Source organism: Panthera leo, chromosome A1 (genome assembly GCF_018350215.1).
Source record: "Panthera leo isolate Ple1 chromosome A1, P.leo_Ple1_pat1.1, whole genome shotgun sequence".
In the NCBI taxonomy this organism is placed as follows: Eukaryota; Metazoa; Chordata; class Mammalia; order Carnivora; family Felidae; genus Panthera; species Panthera leo.
The window spans coordinates 19,639,073-19,660,885 of record NC_056679.1 but is presented as its reverse complement, the minus strand read 5'-3'; the positions used below and the strand labels follow the sequence as shown (position 1 = coordinate 19,660,885).

General features: G+C 41.7%; 1 protein-coding gene across 7 annotated transcripts in view; it reads left to right on the top strand.

Moving 5' to 3' along the window:
* Window positions 1-21,813, top strand: part of WDFY2 (WD repeat and FYVE domain containing 2) — a 178,886-nt gene that overhangs the window by 76,748 nt on the left and 80,325 nt on the right. For all 7 annotated transcript variants that reach the window (XM_042908923.1, XM_042908724.1, XM_042908787.1 and 4 more), the window contains one exon: window positions 9,551-9,624. In XM_042908923.1, coding sequence (XP_042764857.1) covers window positions 9,551-9,624 — 74 coding nt within the window. The remainder of the gene's footprint in view (window positions 1-9,550; window positions 9,625-21,813) is intronic.

The following is a 21,813-nucleotide window of genomic DNA, read 5'->3' as shown; positions in this document are numbered from 1 at the left end:
AGGCAGAATCTTGTTGCATAAGGAATTATGCTATATTTTTTGGACACTTAGAAAACCTGAAATAGCTTTGAATTTCCAAAGGTTTGTTTTTCAGTTCTTCCTATTGAAAGGTGTTTTGTTAAGAGATTACTTAGTTTTGTCCTTCAATAATGGTTATGTGGTACTAGTTACAAAATAAGTAAAAAGATACAGTATGTCTGGAGGCTATGACATGGACATCACAAGGCACATATGACCATGTAATGTGTTTATAGTGGCATATAATAAGTAGTATTCCAAATCCAGAAGAAAACATAAAGAAAATATCTTTATGTGTAATATATGGCTTACTCGTTTATTTCATTTATTAAAATTTAATATATAGTATTTGTCATGTTCCGGGTAGGATAGTACTGTTCTGTAGCAGCGAGAAGAATTTGAAGTTTAATGGGTGGGAAGAAGGGGAAGGCATTGGATGAAAAAGAATGAATAGTGGAGGCAGAGTTTGATGGTTGGGAGAGAGCCTGAAAGGCAGGGATTTATGATAAGGCTGGATGAACTTGGTGTGGTACACAAGGGAAGGGTAAGGAGCAGGCACATCGTGCTTTGGGGGTGTCCTCAGACCCGATCTTTTCTGAGAAGCTCTGACTTCCCCTTTAGGAGGGAATGAGGAGAGGCCAGACTTGCCTGGTTAAGGCTGTTTGCTCCTGAGCCAACCTGATTTTCCCAGAATTTAGAATTTGGAGTAGGAAATGCTAAGTTTCAGCCTTGGCTGGTCCCTTGAGCTGGGAATATGTAGACCCAGCTCAACAGTGAAAGCTGATCCGCTTAGAAGGAAGTACGAATCAGGGAGGAAGGACCACTTGGCTCAAGAGAGAGAGAAGCCTAAACAGATGAATGCCTGAGGCTTTTCTCCTCCTCTCCTCCAGAACCCTGGCTCTGCTTCTGCCTTTGAGTTCAAGAGATTCCCTCTTTTACTGGATACATTCATTAGTGCTTCCTTTCACTCCAGTGGGTTTCCGTCACTCCTAACTGCAAGTATCTAACTCAGCCTAGCCCAGATTGTATACCTCCGAATTCCTGTCTGTTCAGTTTCTCCTGGATCTCTATGATCTTTAAAGAGAAAGGACTGAGCCGTGTCCCGATTGGTGCCACTGTGGTGCTGAGCTGCAGATTGTCTGCGAAAAGTGAGGGTGAGTAAAGAAAAAAAGCAGAGAGAAATATTTATTCCATTTAATTTCTTTGGACAGCTTATTCAACAAATTTTAAATGTTTCTGCCATACTAAACACTGTGCAACGTCCCAAGAATATAGTGGCGAGATAGGGCAGATGATTCCTGTCTTCATGGTGTGTACGGTGGGGAAGGCAGACCTAAAATAAGCCCCACTCATGCTGTGTGGTGAGTGTTGTCACAAGAAGCAGGTGTAATGGAAACATGCTCACAAAGGTTCCCAGAAGAAAGTCCATTTAAAACCCTGCCGTCTCTAGAGATTTTGGGGTGACTGGTGACTTGTTGTGTAGTTTCCTATGTGCCGATTTTTATGGATGAGTGAGAAATAAGAGCCTTTCCTTATCTAATATTCTTCCAGAAAATAACATCCTCTTGATGTATCTCCTGTAATAGCTGCTTATTGCCTGTGACAAGATCAAATTACCCTGTGCCCAACTGGGACCTGCTTGAGCTTGGAAACCGGAGAGGGGCCTTTCTGAGGGTGTAGAGTTGAGGTTTCAGTTGTAGCCATTAGTGATTATCTGTTCCAGGCTTCTAGTAGATACCATTTCAACCCCTGCCTTTGCATCTCTCTACAGCAGGAAAAACAAAACAAAGAATGAAAAGCATAGGTATTCCCATTTTCATGGTTGAGTTATTTTAGATTTACTTTTTTAACTAGGTTTGCCATTCATGGGGTCAGACAGAGGGGTGGAGGAGAGAAATCTCAAACAGGAGCCAAAGTGGCAGGTGTTTGAGATTTCGCTTACTCGATTAAAGTATTGGGTATCGTGTCTGAGCCTCTATTGCCAGCTTTCCCCCTTGGGCATGCAGAATAGGTAAAGCAGTTCAGCTGCCAAAGATGTGGTGAATAGGAGGTTGAGAGGCCCAGAGCCTCAGGACTGAGGGTGTGTTGGACAATTGGAAACCTCTGTGGGTTCTATGGTTGCCAGGGCAGATGAAATTTACTTTGGCTCCTAAGCGCTTATGAATTTGTCCCCAAAGCAAAACAGACAGTTTATCAAAGATAAATACAAATAAAAGGCACACCTAACACGGAAATAAAATGACCTATTTTTCCAGCTCTCTGCCTTGGCGTGGCGGGATGGCATTTGCCCAATCTGGAGTTGTGCTGGGGCCCCCTCGTTCTGATTGTTCATTGATACAGTTTTCCCACTTTGTGTTAGCCTTCTGCAGAAATGCCTTCATTCTACGTGCCCTCGGCTCGCACTGGTGTGTGCATATATGCAATGCTTTATGGCTGTTTTTGAAGAAATTGTCTACTGTAATGCTCAGTGCTCCTTTGAAGAAGCGCTAAGAGGGCCAGAAACCCTTTGCTTTCTCTAAGACAGAAATTACCAGCCCATGTGCTGGATCATGTTGGGATCATCCAAATGGATTACAGACCCTGAGAAGTGGTCTCCTTAGCTGCGCAGGGGAAATCCAGTCGTCTGGGCTGTAGGAATCTCTTCCATTTATTCCAGTGGCTGTTCAGATCTAGTTTTCTGTATATCATGAGGTGAAAAAGGTTGGGAGGGACAGCTCTAAGGACCCGATTCATGGTCCTTATGGATAATGTGACACATGGAACCTATCGTTTGCCAACAGATCTTTATTCCAATTTTCTTTCTGTTCTTACACCTGTTTTCCTTGTCATGACTTTTTGCTTATTTCTATGATTTGGTTTTATTGTATCTACTTTTAAAGTCTCTTCAAATTCTTTGTGAAATGAGGTGGGGAATGCATTAAATGAATTATCTTATTAGTTAAAACAAATAGAGAGATGAAGTTTGGACATAGACATACTATTTACCTTAAATTCACCCAAAAATATGTATTTTTTTTTTAATGTTTTCAAAATAGCTTGTAGGTTAGAACCTGTGCCAGGGTGGGAAACTGGAATTTGATTTTCGTTTTTGATACCAATTTGCTGAGTCACTTCAGGCAAGTCCTTTACATTTTTCTCTACTCTGAAGCCCGGTGAATACACCGTCATTTCCTTTGATTTCAGATTTGCAAAAACATTTTTGGTTATGAGATGTATTAAATAAGTAATTTGCACTTTCACGTTCTTGGTATTTAGCAATATATATACTGTTATTGCTGATCTTAACCCAATGGGGATTTGTGAGGTTGTGGCTGGATTGGCTTCCTTTTCCTGTGTGTTGGGACTTCAGTCCTGCAGCGACAGATAACTTGAAATTGAGGCTTTAGAAAATTAGAATGATTAATATGTTCATATGCTTTATACCTAGGATGGAAATGACTTATTTTGTATGTATATTGCAAATGTCCATTTGCCCATTGGTCAAAGGAGAACTTTCTGTAATTTAAGACTTTGTATGGAGCTCGTTGTGCATTGTCCCACGTCTTCTGGGTTTATTAGAGTTTTGGGGCCAAATCCATATGGATAGATTAGTGGTTGAAAGGTATTTAAAATAATGAATTTAAAATAATGAAGTTCTGTTTTTATCAGGTAGTGATTATTTTGGTGACTTTTAGACAACATCTTTAACTCCATCAAGGGACTTTCTTGGCGGACTAGGGGATTTGGGTATAATTGGGAAGTGCTCATCCTAATATTTTATACCTTATTTCAATTTACTCCTTGGTTCCTTTCTTGGTTTCTTTCGGTGTAGGTTATATTATAGAACCACATGTAAAACCAGTTTACTGTTTTTACTATTTACATTTTCAAAAATAATTATGTAATCTGATATTTTAGTTCTGTACTTACTAAGAAGAAAATGTGCTTAAGGAACTTCTGATTTTTAATGGAAATGAAAATGTGGATTATCTAAGCTAAAGATAACAGATGTCAATTAATCTGAATAATTATAACATTTACTTAGCATACTCTTGTTTGATTTTCATATGACAGAGTATGTTAAAATTTACTGTACTTAGATCTTAAACTTGTAGTGATAACTTAAAACTTGTCGGAGAGAAAAAATGACCACTGATAAGTCACTGTGATTTTGCTGATGTTACCCAGACTAAATTAAAAGAAAACAAGGGGTTTAATTTTAGTAGAGTGCCTAAAATAGTTGATTGAAATGAAAAATGCTTTTTAATGCTAGGCAGTTGAAGTCCTACATCTACGTGTTCTTAATATATTAAGTAAAACACGGTTGAGCATTATAAACCTAATAAATACTGAGTTGTGACAACCAGGACTGAAGGAGATCGTGTCTGTGGGTGAGATCTCTGCTGTGCAGTGGTGGGGTGCTCCTGGAAGTCCTCTTATTGGAGGATCCCAATATCTGACTTGATCAGGGTATGTTTAACACCTGAAGTTCTGCTCACGGAAGTGCCGCTGTTTGTTTAGTTTCCAAGTGACCACTGGAACATCCCGTGAAGATCAGTGTGGGCTGACGAGCAGTGCCTTTGCCGTTGTACAGCGCTCAGTGTGCTGGAAATCCGCAGCTCAACCTTCAGAGAAACTTGTGTTTATTTGAGCAAAGGTCAACCAATAAGCAAAGGACAGAAAATAAATCAGCCACAAAATGAAGGAGTTCTAGGTATAAATAACAGAAAATAGGTAACTTTCCCCCCAGTAGGAGTATTTTGAGAATGCCTTCTCTCAACTATATATACTCCTTTTAAAAAGTAGGAGCAAGGGGGGCACCTGGGTGGCTCGGTCGGTTAAGCGACCGACTTCGGCTCAGGTCATGATCTCACGGTCCGTGAGTTCGAGCCCCGCGTCGGGCTCTGTGCTGACAGCTCAGAGCCTGGGGCCTGCTTCGGATTCTGTGTCTCCCTCTCTTTCTGACCCTCCCCTGTTCATGCTCTGTCTCTCTCTGTCTCAAAAATAAATAAACATTAAAAAAAAAAAAAAAAAAGTAGGAGCAAGGGGAGCCTGGGTGGCTCGGTCGGTTATGCGGCTGACTTCGGCTCAGGTCATGATCTCACGGTCCGTGAGTTTGAGCCCCGCGTCGGGTTCTGTGCTGACAGCTCAGAGCCTGGAGCCTGCTTCCGATTCTCTGTCTCCCTCTCTGTCTGCCCCTCCCCTGTTCATGCTCTGTCTCTCTCTGTCTCAAAAATAAATAAACGTTAAAAAAAATTAAAAATAAAATAAAAAGTAGGAGCAATAAATATACTTTTTGAGACCACTTGAGGGGTAAAAGTATTAGAAATACAAGTAGCCAGTTTCTCCGTAATCCACTTAATTACTGACTCTGTTGAGGTTGATGTGGGATTCTTGAGTTTCCTTTGTCTAGGGCTTATATCTCTTGAGCTTTTCCTCCTTCAAATTATATGGTCATTAATATAATCACCCAGACTGGGGTTTCTCTTTATTTTAGTTTTCCCTAAACCTTAAGCTGACTACCTGCCTGAAATTACAAAGATTTCATTTTAAAAATGCTCGATATTATGAAAGTGTTTAATTTTTAAAATAAGGTATTAACAAGCCATCAAGGTCTAAAGTCCTGGTACTTACATAAGAGATTATTATTTTTCAGTACTCACAGGCCTGCACAAATTTCTTTTCCATCTTCTTTGTACCTTTTATTATCTTGCTTCCTAAAATTCTGCCAAATACACTTCTTCTGTCTGTCCTCAGTCTGAAACAGCAAAGAGGGGTGGCAAGTCTTAATCAGATAGCATGGAAATGAATTCTTGTACTATTTTATTGAGAAATAAACTGTGGGCATTTTTTTTTCCTTAGGTTTTAATAGAAATGTGGGCGGAAAAATAGGAAGCTAATGGTTGAACATCAACAGACCAGTGGCAAGGCCTTGATTTTCACTTATTGGGTTTGTGTAGGAGCAGTCCCAGGCAAACCACATACAGATGATGTATATGGGAGGCCTTGGCAGATGGGGGGTCACCCCACAAAGCTTACGAAGTGTGGTTATCCTTTCTTGTGGGGAAACACTTAAAGGTGGAGGAAGTAAATATATCTTCATGTCTTGTATCACGGTGTGTTTATCTCATCTAGAGTTCGAGGATGCAGTTTTGATGGAGGTGGTCAGTGGAGGGACTGTATTTTAATTTTATGGGTCTGGTCAGACATTTCACTGAGCCTTTGGAGAAAGCCAGTGCAAGGTGGGCATATAGAAGTCTCTCGGCCATTTCGTCTCTGACCTCAACTTTCAACCATCAGATAGAGCAATTATTTCCTTATTGACTTATGAATTATTAGTTTCACATCATTTAAAGCTGAATTCTTATTTGTGAAACATCACATTTTTGCAACCCAGCTACAAATATTGTGCTTAAATCATATTTTATTTGTGTCTTCCTAATTCTTCCTGCTGGGGGATTCCTTTTACCATTTGGCCAGAAATGACTGTGTCTTATTATCCTTCCCCAGACAATTTTACCCCTTTGATATTTCCTTGCATGGATAAGAGCCCATTTTGAATGGGTCGTAACACCAGTCTTTCAGAGGTTGCTTTTTTTGTTAATCTCTGGTGAGTTGAAGTGAGAAGGATATCTGTGTCAATCTGTGTACTCCCCCGTTTCCCAAAAGGAAAGACATTTATTGTCACAACAAATATAGCCATCAGTATTCTTTTCAGTTCACTCCCTGCCTCCTTGGTCCTGCCAGGGCCTATGGGTAATCAACCCAGGGCCTTTTGCTGTGAGAGTATCACGGTTCGGAAATGGTTTGAGGAGCATCATAAGGTTCACCTGCCAAAAGTCTTTCCGTAAACACTCCCCTTGCCCTCCCACAGGTCTGCTTGGTGTTTTACGAATAATGCCCCCCTCGAAGAAGTGGTTTTGTCTTTGGGGAGGCACCCAGAAGCTAGTGCTCTTTAGCTCTGGCATTCCGCTGTCTAGAACCATCTTGGGTTCAAGCATATGGGTTCTAGAACAACAGGATTTCTAAATTTATTTTGTTTATGGGACTTTATGAGAAAGGTCTTTTCCTTTTGAATTCTGGTGGTGTTTCTTACTGTGAACATAAAGTGATTTGGACCATAGTGGTGACATTGGGATGGGTTTAACAGTTCTTATACATGGTTGGTGTCACAGTCTATAAATTCCTTGATGACAGCTCTGATACCTTATATATAATTGTATCATATGCCTGGAACATAGTAAGCATTCTAAATTCTCCTTAAAAGAATAACAAGGGGCACCTGGGTGGCTCAGTCTTGATCTCAGCTCAGGTCATGATCTCCCCTGCTTCCACTCCCCCCCCCCCAAAATAAATACTAAAAAAAAAAAAAAAAAAAAAAAAGAATAACAAGAAATTTAGTAAAGGGGATAAGAAATCCAGGAATAAAGAAATAGCAATGTAGATGTCAGGGTAGCCTGTGCAGTGCTGTTAAAAAGTCTTTTAAATCACATTCAGAGATCAGTGGGTTTTCTAACTGTTCCATAAACAGGTATGAACTTTGGAGGAAATCACACAGAAAAGACTTTTCTATGGTCAGGCGGGCAGCTAAGTGATGAGGTTATTCTTGACTAGTTTACAGCCCTTTGGGCTGCAATTAAGTTTTGCTTCATATGTTCATGCCCATATCTTAATAAGCCATTAGATATTTAAAACTTTCAAGAGGAATAGCGAAATAATAAGATTAAAGACAATATTATAGAAATGAATTTGGGGGCTCCTGGGTGGCTCAGTTGGTTAAGTGTCCGGCTTCAGCTCAGGTCATGATCTCGCTGTTCGTGAGTTTGAGTCCCACCTTGGGCTCTGTGCTGACAGCTCAGAGCCTGGAGCCTGCTTTGGGTTTTGTGACTCCTTCTCTTTCTGCCCCTCCCCCACTCATTCTTTTTTCTCTCTCTCTCAAAAATAAACATTAAAAATATTTCTTAAAAAACGAACGTGTCACACAAACACAAAAACCGTTTCATTTTTCCATGTATGTTTTTAGGTGTCTATGTACTTTATGTAGTTGTAGTAACAACATATATTTTTTTGTTGTTCTTTTCAGCTAACATGATGATTTTCCATGAAATCATTAGATTTTAAATCTGCACGCATGTTACAGGCTATAAGACCTGGCATGTTAGCACCTGTCTAGAAATTGTGCCAACATATTTCACGGGCCATGGGCGAGTAAGGATGACTTTCCTAAGGCAGCACATTAAATATCATTTGACTACTTTTTTCAGCAGTGTACTTTTGGGAATCTAGTTTAATTTTGTGGCTAATCAGAGAGAAGATTCTCTGTTGTACTGGTGGAGGTTGTGTGTGTGGGGATGATTTTTTGTGTTTCTATTTTCTGAACATATCATTAAAAACTAGAAAATAAACACTTGTAGTTTGGAAGATGTTTTCTGTTGTTCAGGGTCCTTTTATAGAGAACGAAAAAAATGTTACTAAGTGATGTGTTCATGAAGTAGCTCTGTTAGTAGAACTTGAAATTCTTTTAGAATTTAGTTTCGAGATAATCTAAGTTACATATTTCAAAATGGGACTGTGTATATGAATTATGTCTTTGAACCTTCTCCAATTTTTTTTCCCTGTATGACCTTGAGTACGACGTCTAACCATAACTGTAAAAAGTAGGAATAAAAATATTTGAGGCTGAATACGATTTGATGATGAGCAGGGCCACTGTGAAGGTCGGGGAGAAATTTAAGAATTGGTGTTGGACTCATTTGCACAACAGCGATTTCAGTGTAGGATAAATTGTCAACAGGCCCCATTCTTACGAGCCAGTGTAGGAACCCGGATGCCGACTGTTGAGCAAGCACTTCTTGGCCACATTGGCTTCCAAGTATGCTTAGTTTACTTGGGCTCAGGTATACTCAGGTAGTAGCCAATTTTGCAGCACAGGGAGGCCCTGCTCAGACCGGATTTCTTTTCTACAGAGCCTGGCCCTGTGTCTAGTTGGTTCTCTCTTAAATTGAGACAGATCCTCAGTCTTTTTTCAGTTAGCAGCCTTGAATGCTGAGAGTAAAAAACTGCTGTTAGTCCACATGCCCTGAGTCAATTCTAAATCAAAAAATAGACTTCTATACTAGTGTGTATATGGGGGGGCGGGGAGGAGGGAATTATAAGGTCTCTTTTTTTCCCCCTGGTTGAGCTTGTTTCTATTAAAGATAGGGTGTGAGTGGAAGAGATAGATGGGTAACAGAGGGGAGTACACAGTACAAAATATTGGTAACCTAGTCAAGCAAATTTAGACTCGATACTGATAGAACAGCCGAGACTAAGCCCATTGGAACTAGTCCAGTTTGAGAACATCTTACTTGTAATATTCATTAAAAGGATAACTGAAAAACTAGGGGTTGGTGTAAAATTACTGTTTTTATTTTTCGGTGAGTGGGCGTTAAATGAACTGTTTTTCAGGAAATCGTGGGGAAAAAATAGCCACACGCTTTTAGCTAGTTAGTCGCTCCTGAATCGATGAGAATCATCATTTTGTTAATTTCATCAACATGTTCATTTCTTTCAGCTCCATGTTCATGCATGTCTTTTAACCCGGAAACAAGAAGACTGTCCATAGGTCTAGACAATGGTACAATCTCAGTAAGTACACATAAATAAGATTTCCAGTTGAAATACTTCCCTTCTTGTGGAGTGCGTATATATGTATTGTGATGAGAGTTATTTGTTAGTTTTTTGCAAATTAACAAATTAATGTTCTTGCGAAGTGAAGTGGAAAGTGCAGCGCGGCAGATTACGGCAAGGTGTAGGGAGAGTCGGTGTGAGTCTCAGTTGGAGTTGACAAGGTCGAGCTTGCCTTCCCGCGGACACAGTGGCTAGAATAGGAGCTTTATGAGGCCAGTGAATGAACTACATGAATCTGTGTGCTAGTGACAGCAGTCTGTGATACTCGCGGCTTTGGTCAGATGGTTAATCATGGTGTCATATGCTTCCTCAGACAAGTGACAGCACAAGGGAAATGTCTTCTTAGACCTGCATGTCTGATCTTTGATACTTGATGTTTTTCTCCTTTCTCTCTTCTTTTGCTCCCTCTTGTCTTAACTCCCTCTAGTGTGTGAATGGAGTTCTGTCAACTGTATAAATTTGTCAAGAAGGCACAGAATCTACATTAGGCTGTAGGGTAGATTCAGATAAATATTACACTCTTTTATTATAGAGCTTGAGGGAGCTGAAGTGATTAGGGATTGGAATTTCAGGCTTTACTACTTACTTTATCATCTTTTTATATGTTTAGTTTCAGCTAGTGTATTAACTAAGTGTAACAAGACTGATCTGGTAAACTCTCCAATTTGGTAAATTACCCAGTATTTCCTTCAGTCCCAGCAAGAGAGGCCCTGCTTTAGGACCTGTGAATTAGAGGAGCCTATTCTGGCCACATTTCCCCACAGGATGAAGGACCTGAGGGATCCAGGGGGTGTGTCCAGCTTATGCCCTCACTCCAGCCACCCCCATGTTCTGAGTACCCCGACTGGCATTTTCCTGACCCCAGACAGCTTAGAGCTTGTACTATATTGTAAAACTTCAAGGAGTCTAAAAATTCTGATTTCGTTCCTGTACCTCCAGGTGGTTTAAGGTATATTTGTCAAGATTGGAGGAAGAGACCATATTTTATTTAATAGTTTAACTTGATACATAACTTTTAAATATTTAGACATATGGAATGTGGGTTTCCATCTGTAATCTTAACCTGATTCTTACAAGGGGTCTGAAGAGGTGGGCCTGAAATTTTCCATTTGGTCTTCGTCAAAACATTTGTTCGGTGACCTTTATGGAAATTTTAACAATATTTTTAAACATAAAGCTGCCTGTTGACAAATATTTTCTGGAATTTCTATCATATCCAATGCATTTGCTATGTCTGTAAACTGTTCTGTAGGAGGACAGAAGAGAAGTGCATGCTACAGAACTTCGTCTGCTTTAAGGAGAGTTATTTTTAAAAAGTGGGGTATGTGGGGGATAAATTTATTTTTAAAAGATGAAGTGGGGGGTAACTGGATTGTTCAGTGAACTGAAGTGTTCACTACAAAGGAAATCTGCAAAGATGAGCTCAGATCTATATATTGTCCAACAGTTCATGGACTAGTGTATGTAACACTCACTGTCCATGAAGACGGACATGTATATAACATATGGGTGAGTCTTCGCATTTTTTGAAATCCGTGTAGGTGGCTAATGGGTGCCGATAAATTTGGCTTTGAAGGCAAGAAAGGTGAGCAAAGTAAGTTATGGAGAGTTCTGGCTATTTATCGTATATAAGAGGCGAGACCACCTCAGCCATTATTCCTTTAGTAAATGAAACTGCCAGTGAAGCAGAACATAAATCAGGGGCCAGACTGGGCTGCCTCTGTAGGTGTGTCAGTACGGCGTGGAGATAACCAAACCTTACCGTACCCCGATCTTCTAGAAAAGATGGAGGACCCAGCTAGTATGACATCATTTCCTTAAAAGTGCCTGTTTTATGCTTTTGAAGAGGAGGAGTTGTCTACCCTACCTATTCTCATCGGCAGAACCGTGAAGAGCTGAGTTAGGGAAAGGCACATGGAGAGAAGGGATTGTTTAAGGTCATGACAATAACAGCTTCTTCACTGAAAATCCTTACACAGAGTCTCAGCTGCATAATAGTTTACTTTCTGGACATGAGAAATCCTATGCAGAGACTATACATTCTCTGTTTCCTGAATATAGCAAATAAGTTTTTAAAAAATATTGGTTAACTTATTATTATTATTATTATTATTGGTTAACTTATTTTAAAACAAAGGAGGAAATCAGAAAGCATATCCTTGTTTGTCTTTATTTTACTGGGTAAAAAAGATTCAAGAGGCAGTTAACCTTATGTAACTGAGTGAATTAGAAATGGAGTAGAGACAGGGGCGCCTGGGTGGCTCAGTCGGTTAAGCGGCCGACTTCGGCTCAGGTCATGATCTCGCGGTCCATGAGTTCGAGCCCCGCGTCGGGCTCTGTGCTGACAGCTTAGAGCCTGGAGCCTGTTTCAGATTCTGTGTCTCCCTCTCTCTGACCCTCCCCTGTTCATGCTCTGTCTCTCCCTGTCTCAAAAATAAATAAAATGTTAAAAAAAAATTAAAAAAAAAAAAAGAAATGGAGTAGAGACAATGGAGACCATTCTTTCAGACACTTGTCCACAAAGGGAAGGAGAGGGAGGGTGAGCCTGCCACAAGATGAGACATTAGACAGCAGCCGGAGGGGCCTGAACGGCTAGGAGAATTTAGCTTTGGTGAAGAGTGAGGAAGCTGTCGAGAGAGAGCAGAAGGCAGACACAGTTGGGAGATACAGGAGGGGAAGGGCCATTTCGATTTCTCATGAGGTAGCAGGTTACATCACCAACTGAGAGAAGCAAGGATGGTTGAGGGTGTGTTTCCATGTCTGTCCATTTTGCTCTTGCTAATCTTATAACCCGGACCCCCCTTCTGCCATCTTGGTCTACAGAGTCCCAGTTATCTCTCAGTGCCTCGTTCCAGTGTCCTCTTTTCCTTTTTTGGTTTTGTTTTGTTTTGACGGATGGTTCCTAAGCCCTACCAAGTGAAATTAATCGCACACATTACTCAGCAGGTTAGCTATATTGTAGTGCTCTTTTCACCTTGTTTTATAAAAGTTTTAAAGTCTGTCTTCTCTGTTAAAGTGTTGAGTGTTGAGGACTTGGCCTTTTATTCCTCTCCCATTCCAGAGGCTCTCGGTATGGTTCCTTGTACAAATTAGGGACTCGATGAATAATTTGTTAAATAAGTTGTTGACTAGCGTACAAACATTATTTAATATAGCTGGCTGTAATAAGTACCTGCTTCAAGTCTGAGGTACTTTATTTGTATAATTCTGTTGCTTTCAAAATATTTGTTGCAACGGAATTTTCTTCTGCAGGGGAAAATGTTATGCCGATAGTTTAATTCATCTTGAGTTTTCAGAAATGTCATCTGTTTTAATGTCAAAAGAAGTCAGTCATATTGTGCAAACCACTTTAAGTGCTGAAGTAGGAGTTTGAAATTTTTCATTACGGTGCCTCATGTATTCTAGCCGGCCCACAAATAAATTTTAATATCAATAATGTGTGAAAGAATTATGCTCGATTCTAACCTGTGGCTCCTAGTCTCAAAAAGCTTATTTGGTTGGGAAAAAATGAAGAGTGAAGGTATGAAATAAGTAACAGAATAAAAAAAAAAAACAAAAACAGCCCAGCAGTGGGACACCAGTGAGTGTGATGTTGTCAGGACAGTGAGATCAGGAGAGGGTGGGAGGTAATGGTCCGGGTCAGCTCTGTGGAGACTGGATGTGAGCTGGGTTTAGGAACTGGGCTAGGATTTCATTGTCTGAAGATCGGAAGGTAAGGTACTTCAGGCAAGGTGAATGGCATAGGAGGCAAAAACAGGGCAGTAAGAGAGGGCAGGGAATGTTTGGACAGAAGTGACCCAGTTTGAGGAGTGGAGTATAAAGTATACAAGGTGGATGGGGTTTGGTCGTGAAGGCCTGGCTCAGGGTGGGTGGTTAAATTATGAAGACGCTGGATCCCTAACGGGGAAGCTCTCCCTCCAGCACCACTGGAAGACTCTCTAAGGTATTCAGAGAGGATAGCGGCTGAGGAAACATCCGCGCAGAAATGAAAGGTCTTCCTTGAGCTGATGCTCACCGACCCTACTGAATAATGGCTGTAGTCATAGCCAAGTATATATGCCAGTTTTTGGAAATACATATACTATCTGCTTCAGCCAGAGTTTTTATTGAAATCTCGCCAGATAAATGCGTACTTATTGAAGGTTGTTTGTTTGTTTGTTTTTGGACAAAGCCCCTAAATGATAAATCTCTGTTCTCTGAAGAGTGTTTTCATATATGTGTTTATGGTAAGTTTGGGATGAGAAGAAAAGATTGATCTGTATAATGAGTAGCATTCAAGATAGTGATTATTGTACAAAAAACACGATACCGACCACGTATGGATTTGTTGCTGTTGTTTTGATAGTTCTTGTGGTTATGATGTTCCCGTAGTACGTATTACTGCTAGTTCCCATGGTTGCTCGAGGGAATGAAAAGGGAAAGAGAACCCAACACGAATGGAGCATCCACTGTGTCCCAGGCACTCCGCCTTCCATATGTCGCCTCATTCTAGCAGCACAGTAATCGGAAGGGGGACACTCCTCAGATAAGGACACCGAGGCCTGGAGAGTTCAGACGCCTTCTCCAGCTTATTTAGCCAGGAAGCAGCGCTCAGCAGAGCTGGGAACTGTGTGTGCCTGTGAAGCCTGGGCTTTCTCCTCATCCCACACCACTGCCCCGGAGCCACTTCTGTGTCCATAAAGAATTCCTGCTGAAGGCTTTCCATTCCCTGCCCGTTGTTCTTCCCCAGTAGGCGACTGTATTTCCATTTCCTGAGTGCCCTTGGGCATGTTGTCTCATTTGTTGGTGAGACTGTGTCCTTCACTAGACTGTGAACTGCCTGAAGGCAGAGCCCACGTCAGCTTCAGTCTGTGTCCTCACAGAGTTGCTAGACCACTGTAAAATGTCGCTTTGTAAAATGTCGAATGAGGGAAGAAAGGCATTTGGATTTATGTCATCAGGATGCTAACACCAAAGCCGGGCACGTAACCAGCAAGGTAAATTGCTCTCAACGGTTGACACAGTGTGAGCGAATCCTCCTTACATGACTGCTTGGGGCATATGGAAGAATTTGATGTCCATACTCTGCTTCTTGAAATTCGTAAACAGAGATGCAATAAGCAAACCACTAAGAAACAAGCAGAAACACAACATGTTCTTGACAGTTTGTGAGCCCCAAAAATGTGCTGTTCATAAATCTGGCATTGCCTCATTTTTCCGCTAAGATTAGGGCCCTGTTGAACTTTTGGGATTGTTGAAGGAAATGCCTTCTCACATCATTTCCTATTATTTAGAGACTCCTATCCTACCGATTAAATTAACAGCTTTACAAGAGCATTGCTCTGTGGTCACCAGTATTTATTCCCTAGATGGTATATTCTGAAACTGCTTCACATGGTGTGTGGTGTAGGGCTTGGCAGAATCTCATAGATAGGGAATCTGGATAACAGGTCACAGTAATCACTGAAGCAAGGAGTCTTGTTGCCACGGGGAAGCAAAAAATGTCCCCTTCCAGAAGGCCAGTAGCTTCAAGGGAGAGGAATGTAGTTTCTGCGAGAGAGGATATTACTTTTTTCAAATAAAAGGAGCAATTACCTTTTTGAAAGTGTAATACTTGGCATCCACTGGAAGGAAACTGAAGAGTCATCAGAGCTGTTTTTGTCATCTGAAACCAGGATCTTGAACTCCCCAAGTTCAGTTTTACCATTTTCAGATGGTCTGAGGTGTGGTAGCATCTTACTAGTCCTCGTGTATTTGCCATGAGAGCAAGAGGAGTCATTACCAGTTGTGGGGTATCAGTACCTGGTGTTTTACTTTCCTAAGGCTGTTCTAACAACAGAATTTATTTTCTCACAGTTCTAGAGACAAAAGGTAGGTCCACCATCAAGGTGTTGACAGGGCTTCTTCTGGAGGTTCGAGGAGAGAATCCTTTTTTGTTTTTCCCTAGTTTCTGGTGGTTGCTGGAAATCCTCACCGTTCCTTGGGTCGTAGATGTGTCACTGCAATCCCTGCCTCCATCTTCACGTCCCCTTCCTCTCTGTGTCTCTGTATTTACATGTGCCCTTCTTATAAGGACACCAGTCATTGGATTAAGAGCTCACCCGAATCCCGTATGATCTCATCTTAACTAATTACATCTGCAAAGACCTTTGTTCCAAGTAAGGTCACATTCTGAGGTTCTAGGTGGCCATGAATTTGGGGAGGACGCTGTTCAACTCAAGATACCTGATGAGATTGTATGTATAGTGTTTCTCTAACGGTGTTCTAACAGTTGATTAGGAAACAGTTCTGTAGATTTGCAATATGATGCCTTCAGGAAGAGGCATCCAAAGATATTAAAAGAAGATGATTCAAAATCCCCTTGGAGGAGATAAGAAAATATTAGAATTGAAAGGGACCTTCATTCTTCTACATCTCATGCCACCCTCCCCTAGATTAAGTGACGTATCGATAGGTCACATGTTAAGATAGTGGTCGCAGAGCTAGGGTTTCCCTGATTCTGGACAGGTTTTTTTTCTTATGATACAAGGCTAATTTTTTTTTTTTTTTTTCATACAACTAAGACAGACCAACCACAAGGAATTGCTCTAGGATGGTCATTAATGAATTGGAAGATTGTGTTATTCCATGCATCTGGCCACTGCTAAAAAGATGAGGAAAAAAAAAAAAAGAATTTGAGCCTTTAATGTAATGAGATATTTTGGATGAGTTGTTTATTACTGTGGGTTGTAATGAGCCTACGGGGACCAAACCCAAAAGGTGAGGTCATGTTCTACAGTGATGACAGGTAGCCTATGAATAAAATATTTCAGCTGTACCCAAGTGGAGTATACAGTTGGGCCACTCCTGCTGGGGAGATCCTGGTGCCTTCCAAGTTTTGTACTTACAGAGTAACTTTTTTCCTGCTTAGCTTGAAGGAAGAGTCCTGGGGTGCTGACATTCCAGTTCCTTAGTACGTATTCGTACAGTATAATTCACTGAAGGTGGTTTTGTCAAAGAATCTACTTACTGTTGTTGGAGTTACTATGTTGTCAGTATTTGTGTGGATCACAGACCTTCTTAGAACGTCTCAAGGACCAGCTTCTCTCCTCCAGTTATGTCACTGTACTTGTAATCCTATCATCTTTTGTCCAGTGCCTGTGTTATCGCAAAACTTTGTCAAGTGGTAGTGACTGAAGATGACAAGAGCATTCTTGGCCCCAAGATCATTTTGGGGCCTCTCCATTGCGATAATAAATTTCTGAAGGTCTCCTTGGTTCCACCTTGAGACTGATCCTGTAGCGTGGATATCTGTAAGAACACCCAGATTGCCCTGTATTTTAAATCGGGTGCTGAGGAGCCCCAGTAAGAGTACATGGTAGAAATCAGTTTACACTATCTCCAGGAGTTATCTGCCACAAAGGATGGCCTTACGAGGACACTGTATTACTATTTCAGAGGGTGGTCATCTTCTTCTATCAGCCACATCAAGGGGTATATCTGTGTTTCAGAAAGGCAGTGGCTAGGAATTGATGAGCGTAATGCATTCCAAGTAACTTTCTGTTAGTCTTCTGTCTCAATAACCTCTCCCTCCTCCCTGGATCCTTCTCACTGGTTTTTAAACACACTTAAGGTTCGCTTTTGTTTGTCTGTCCGTTTGTTTTTAATGAAAAACAGAGACATCGACATCACAGCTCTCTTCCCCGTTCACCAAATGTTCTGTCTCTCTTCTCTCCTTATAATCACACTTCTCACAAGAGTTGTCTGTTGTGCCTTCCTGCATTTCCTCATTTCCCCTCTCCACTCAGACCCCTGCAGTCTGGCTGTCAGATTCATCATATTACCCAAACAACTCTGGCAATGGTTAGAAAAGATCTTGTGGATCTATCCAACGGACAATTAAAAAAAAATGTTTTTTTTTTTCAAATTTATTTGTTCACGTGAGAGAGAGAGAATCCCAAGCAAGCTCCGCGCTGACAGCACAGAGCCCGACCTGGGGCTCGAACTCATGAACTGTGAGATGATGACCTGAGCTGAAACCAAGAGATGGATGCTTAACCAACTGAGCCACCCAGGCGCCCCTGTCCAGCTGACATTTTTAAGTCGTCATCATGTCTGACCTGCCTGCAGCAGTTCGCCCTGCCGTTTCTTCCTGAAGTAGTCTCCGTGTACATCCACAACAGCACTTTCCTGGTTTCCTCCTACTTTCTGTTTTGTCTCTGTTCTCATCCTAGGATGTCCTCTGGCCAGCTTTGGTTCACTGTTGCTTCTCGGCTCTCATTTCTTCCCTCTCTGGGATGCCTTGCCTATGTCATGGCATCGTTTGCTACCCATGTGACAATAACTCTCAACTTTTTTATCTCTGTTCAGACCTTTTGTCTGACATTCCCACTCCTTCATATTTCCTATTGAATATCTCAAAGGAACCTCCAATTCACCGGGTCCAAAATCGAACTCCTGTGCCTCCGTACATATCTGGTCTTTCTCAGCATTCCCTGTGTCTGTGAGTGTAACCACTGTCCACTCGGTTGTGTGAGCCAGGTCTCTTTGGAGTCATCCTCCCTCCTCTTTGCTTGACTCTCACTTGACTCTGCCCAGTCCATCACTTACTGGTTTTTACCTCCTAAATACCTCTCAGCTTCCACTACATCATCACCATCATTGTTATCAACCCTCCCCCACCCCATCACCCTGCTTATCTCGCCTCTTTGGACCCCCTAGTTGACCTCCTCACTGATCATCCCATGTCCGTTCTACCTCCTCCAGTCTGTTTTCCATATTGGACCTAGAAAAATCTTTTCAAAATACACGTTTGATCTTGTCATATCCCCTGCCAAATACTTTAGTGGCTTTCCCTTGCTCGTAGTACACAGGCCCAGAGTCCTCATTTGGCCCGTGTGACCCAGCAGGGTCCCATTCTCCACATCCTCCTTTTGCTCCGTGCTGTCCCTTCTGGAGTTTCAGCCTTGGCCACTTTTGGTTGCTTATGCTCACCAGCTTCCTTCCTTTCATGGAGCCTCTGCCTTGAATGAGCTTCCTTTCTCCTTGTCCACTTAATGCTCATCCGTCAGGTCTCAGTTTCAGTTTCATTGCCTTGGGGAGGTCTTCCTTGATCTTCCAATAGTTCCTATTACTGGATTATAGGTATTCATAGCACTGAGTGCCCCTCCTCTGTAGCAACTGTCATAGTTGCCATTTTATACTTGTTTGTGTGATTACTTGATTAATATGAATAGTCAGCATAAGCTCCACAAGGCAGTGACTGTATCTGCTTGACTCTTTGTTACATCCTTGACACTCAGCGCAGTGCCCATGAATTGTAAGTGCTCTGTAAATATTTGCAGAGAAATTAATGAGTGAGTTAATTAGTGTCATCTGTTGCATTGACAGTATATAGAGGTTAAGACCATAGGCACTGGAATCAGACTGCCTGAATTTAATCACAGCTCTAATTCAATCACAGCTCCCCACAAGTCGTGTCATCCTGGACAAGTTGCTGTACTCTCTGTGCTTCAGTTTCCTCATCTGCAGAATGGGGAGAATATAACTGTTTTACAGAGTTGTGAGGATTATCTGACATAGTAGACATAAAGCACTTCGAACAGTGCCCATGCATATCAAGTACTTCATGATATTGGCTACTTTCCACATCGTTGTCATTAGCAACAACAGCATCTTCCATTGGAAAACAGAAATTTTCCAAGACTTCCAAATTTCCAAGAAGGAAAATTCCTTCTTCACTGGGAAGACTTGGTGAAAGTCCATGTCATGTGGATTTCGCAGGCCAGTTCTAAGGGGAGGAAGCATCTTCATGGTGGCATCCTCCTTAGGATGGTTCAACTTATTTCTGGTCCTATTTTTGATCTTTGCTGCCTCACCACTGTAATTCACCAGTGGTTTGCAAAAAAACAGGGATTCTCAAGTACTAATTTTTCTGCCAAAAAATTTCTCATCTAAGTTGTTGCCATTTTAACCTTCATCACCCAGGAAAAGGTTAAACTCAGAGAGGTGTGCAGATTACTGAAGATGCTCTGAATGATATTTGGAGAAGGTGTGGCAAATTTCTTATCACAAGAGACACCCTCACTCTAGTAGACGAAGAAGTGTGGGAGGAGGGGGTGCTACCAGCCATCAGGGCTCTGTCACTTTCTATTCATTTAGGAGTCTGAGTTTTATAGACCAATGTCCAGGCAGCTGTCTGTGGTCCTGCAGATTTTTACAACACTGGGAATCAGTCTTGTTTCATGAATCTTTTCTTAACCATTTCCATCCAGGCATATGAGAATATTTTCTGTGTGCACGAATATTGTGCTGATTTTCACTTGGAGTTAATCTTTTATATAAACTATAGAGCTGGACCATGGTTCTCATGTCACTGATATTTAGATGGCAAAGTTCAGAGCCCAGAGGGACCAATGTGGCATTTCCACATAAATCACCTTTGAAGGCATTCCTCCTAAAGTTCCTTGACAACAGCGGTCATGAAACTGACCCCCCAAAGAGCCATCTGACATTTATGCTTTTGCTGTAAAGCTTGAGAACTCACTAGAGCCGAAATATGTGGAAGAAGCAGTTATTCTTTTATAGCCCTTACTGTCCCTGGATTGCTATCACCTGGTGCTACTGCACCCACACAGTGATCTGAGACACTCTTGAAAACAGGCTGCCTGCATGCTGGCTCGAAGCTTGTGACAGCGGAGAGGGGAGTGGCATTAGGTATGCCCTGGTCCCTGGGGTTCAGTGGGGGTTCAGTGCAGGACTGTGTTTCTTTGTTTTACTGTAGGATGCTCCAGTGACTCAGGGTAGTGGTAGCCTGAAGGAGTTTTTGTTTGTGCCCCTCCCTGTTCATTTGCTGCTCCTGTGGCATTACACCTTGAATGTAGGCTCTGTAATCTACTTGTCTCCAGTTCTGCCTCCTCACGGATGGGGGAATAACTCTTCTCTCAGTTATCAGTGAATGTTGTATTTTTATATATACTAGTTTAGTGTCAGAAGATAATGATCAGTGGGGCACCTGGGTGGCTCAGTCACTTAAGTGGCCGACTTCAGCTCAGGTCATGATCTTGTAGTTCATGGGTTCAAGTCCCGTGTCGGGCTCTGTGCTGAGAGCTCAGAGCCTAGAGCCTGCTTTGCATTCCGTGTCTCCCTCTCTCTCTTTCTCTCCCCTGGTAATGCTCTGTCTCTCTGTTTCAAAAATAAAAAAACATTAAAAAAAATTAAAAATATATAAGAAAATCAGTATGAGACCTTAAGCTCATTGAAACAAATTACACGGTTGCAAAAAGACTGCTAACCATATTGACACATAGAACAGTACTGTTTTTCCATCCTCAGCAGTAACTCAGGTCCAACTGGTTTCCTGGAATGGGGAGAAGTCACAACAGGGCAGGTTTTTCTGCCAAGAGCTTGTCTACCATGGATAGGAGGGAAAAGAGCTGGACAGGTGCCTTTCAGTGGATTGCGTGGTTTCATGGTTGGGTATTTGGTATGGTATTTCAAATTTAGTCAACCTTGAGTTCTATCTAGATTTTCCTACTGGCTCTTCCTTTCTCTGGTAGAGCCCAAGATGTCAGCACTTCTGGGGCCCTGCCTTGTGCTCTTTCTCTTTCTTTGTGTTCTACTCCTACAGCCTGGTAATCCCTACATCTTTGGTTCTCAAGACCAGGGCCCATTCTGTCCTCTTGAGCCTGACCTCTGACTCTTGATGCCCTTGGCATCCCTACCTGGGAGTCTCTAAGACACCTCTGGTTTAGCGTATTCTAAATAGAAAGCATTGCCTTTTCCCCAGCATATGCTCTTTCTCCTTTTCCCTTTAGTAAATTGGCATTACTGAGTAGCCCCAACCAGATATAGGAATTATAGTAGAGCCACATTTCTCCTCCAAGCTTGCAGCATCACTGCCCTGGCCCGCTGACCTCAGAACAGTCTTCAGGCTCTCCCTCAATGTCTGTTCTCATTGATACTTTTAAAATTTTTGTCTCATGCACATTGGCTTGGGCTGCTGGATTAAAGCCCCACATTACTCCTACTATCTCTTGTCTCTAGTTTCCCCCTAGCTCCTCTGCCACCAGATATTCAGAATTCTGGTGTAATTATGTCACTCCTCTTTATAGACTCTCAGCAACTTCCAGAAGTATAAAATTCACATTCCTCAATTTTACCCATTTCATCAGCCTCATCTATCACAAC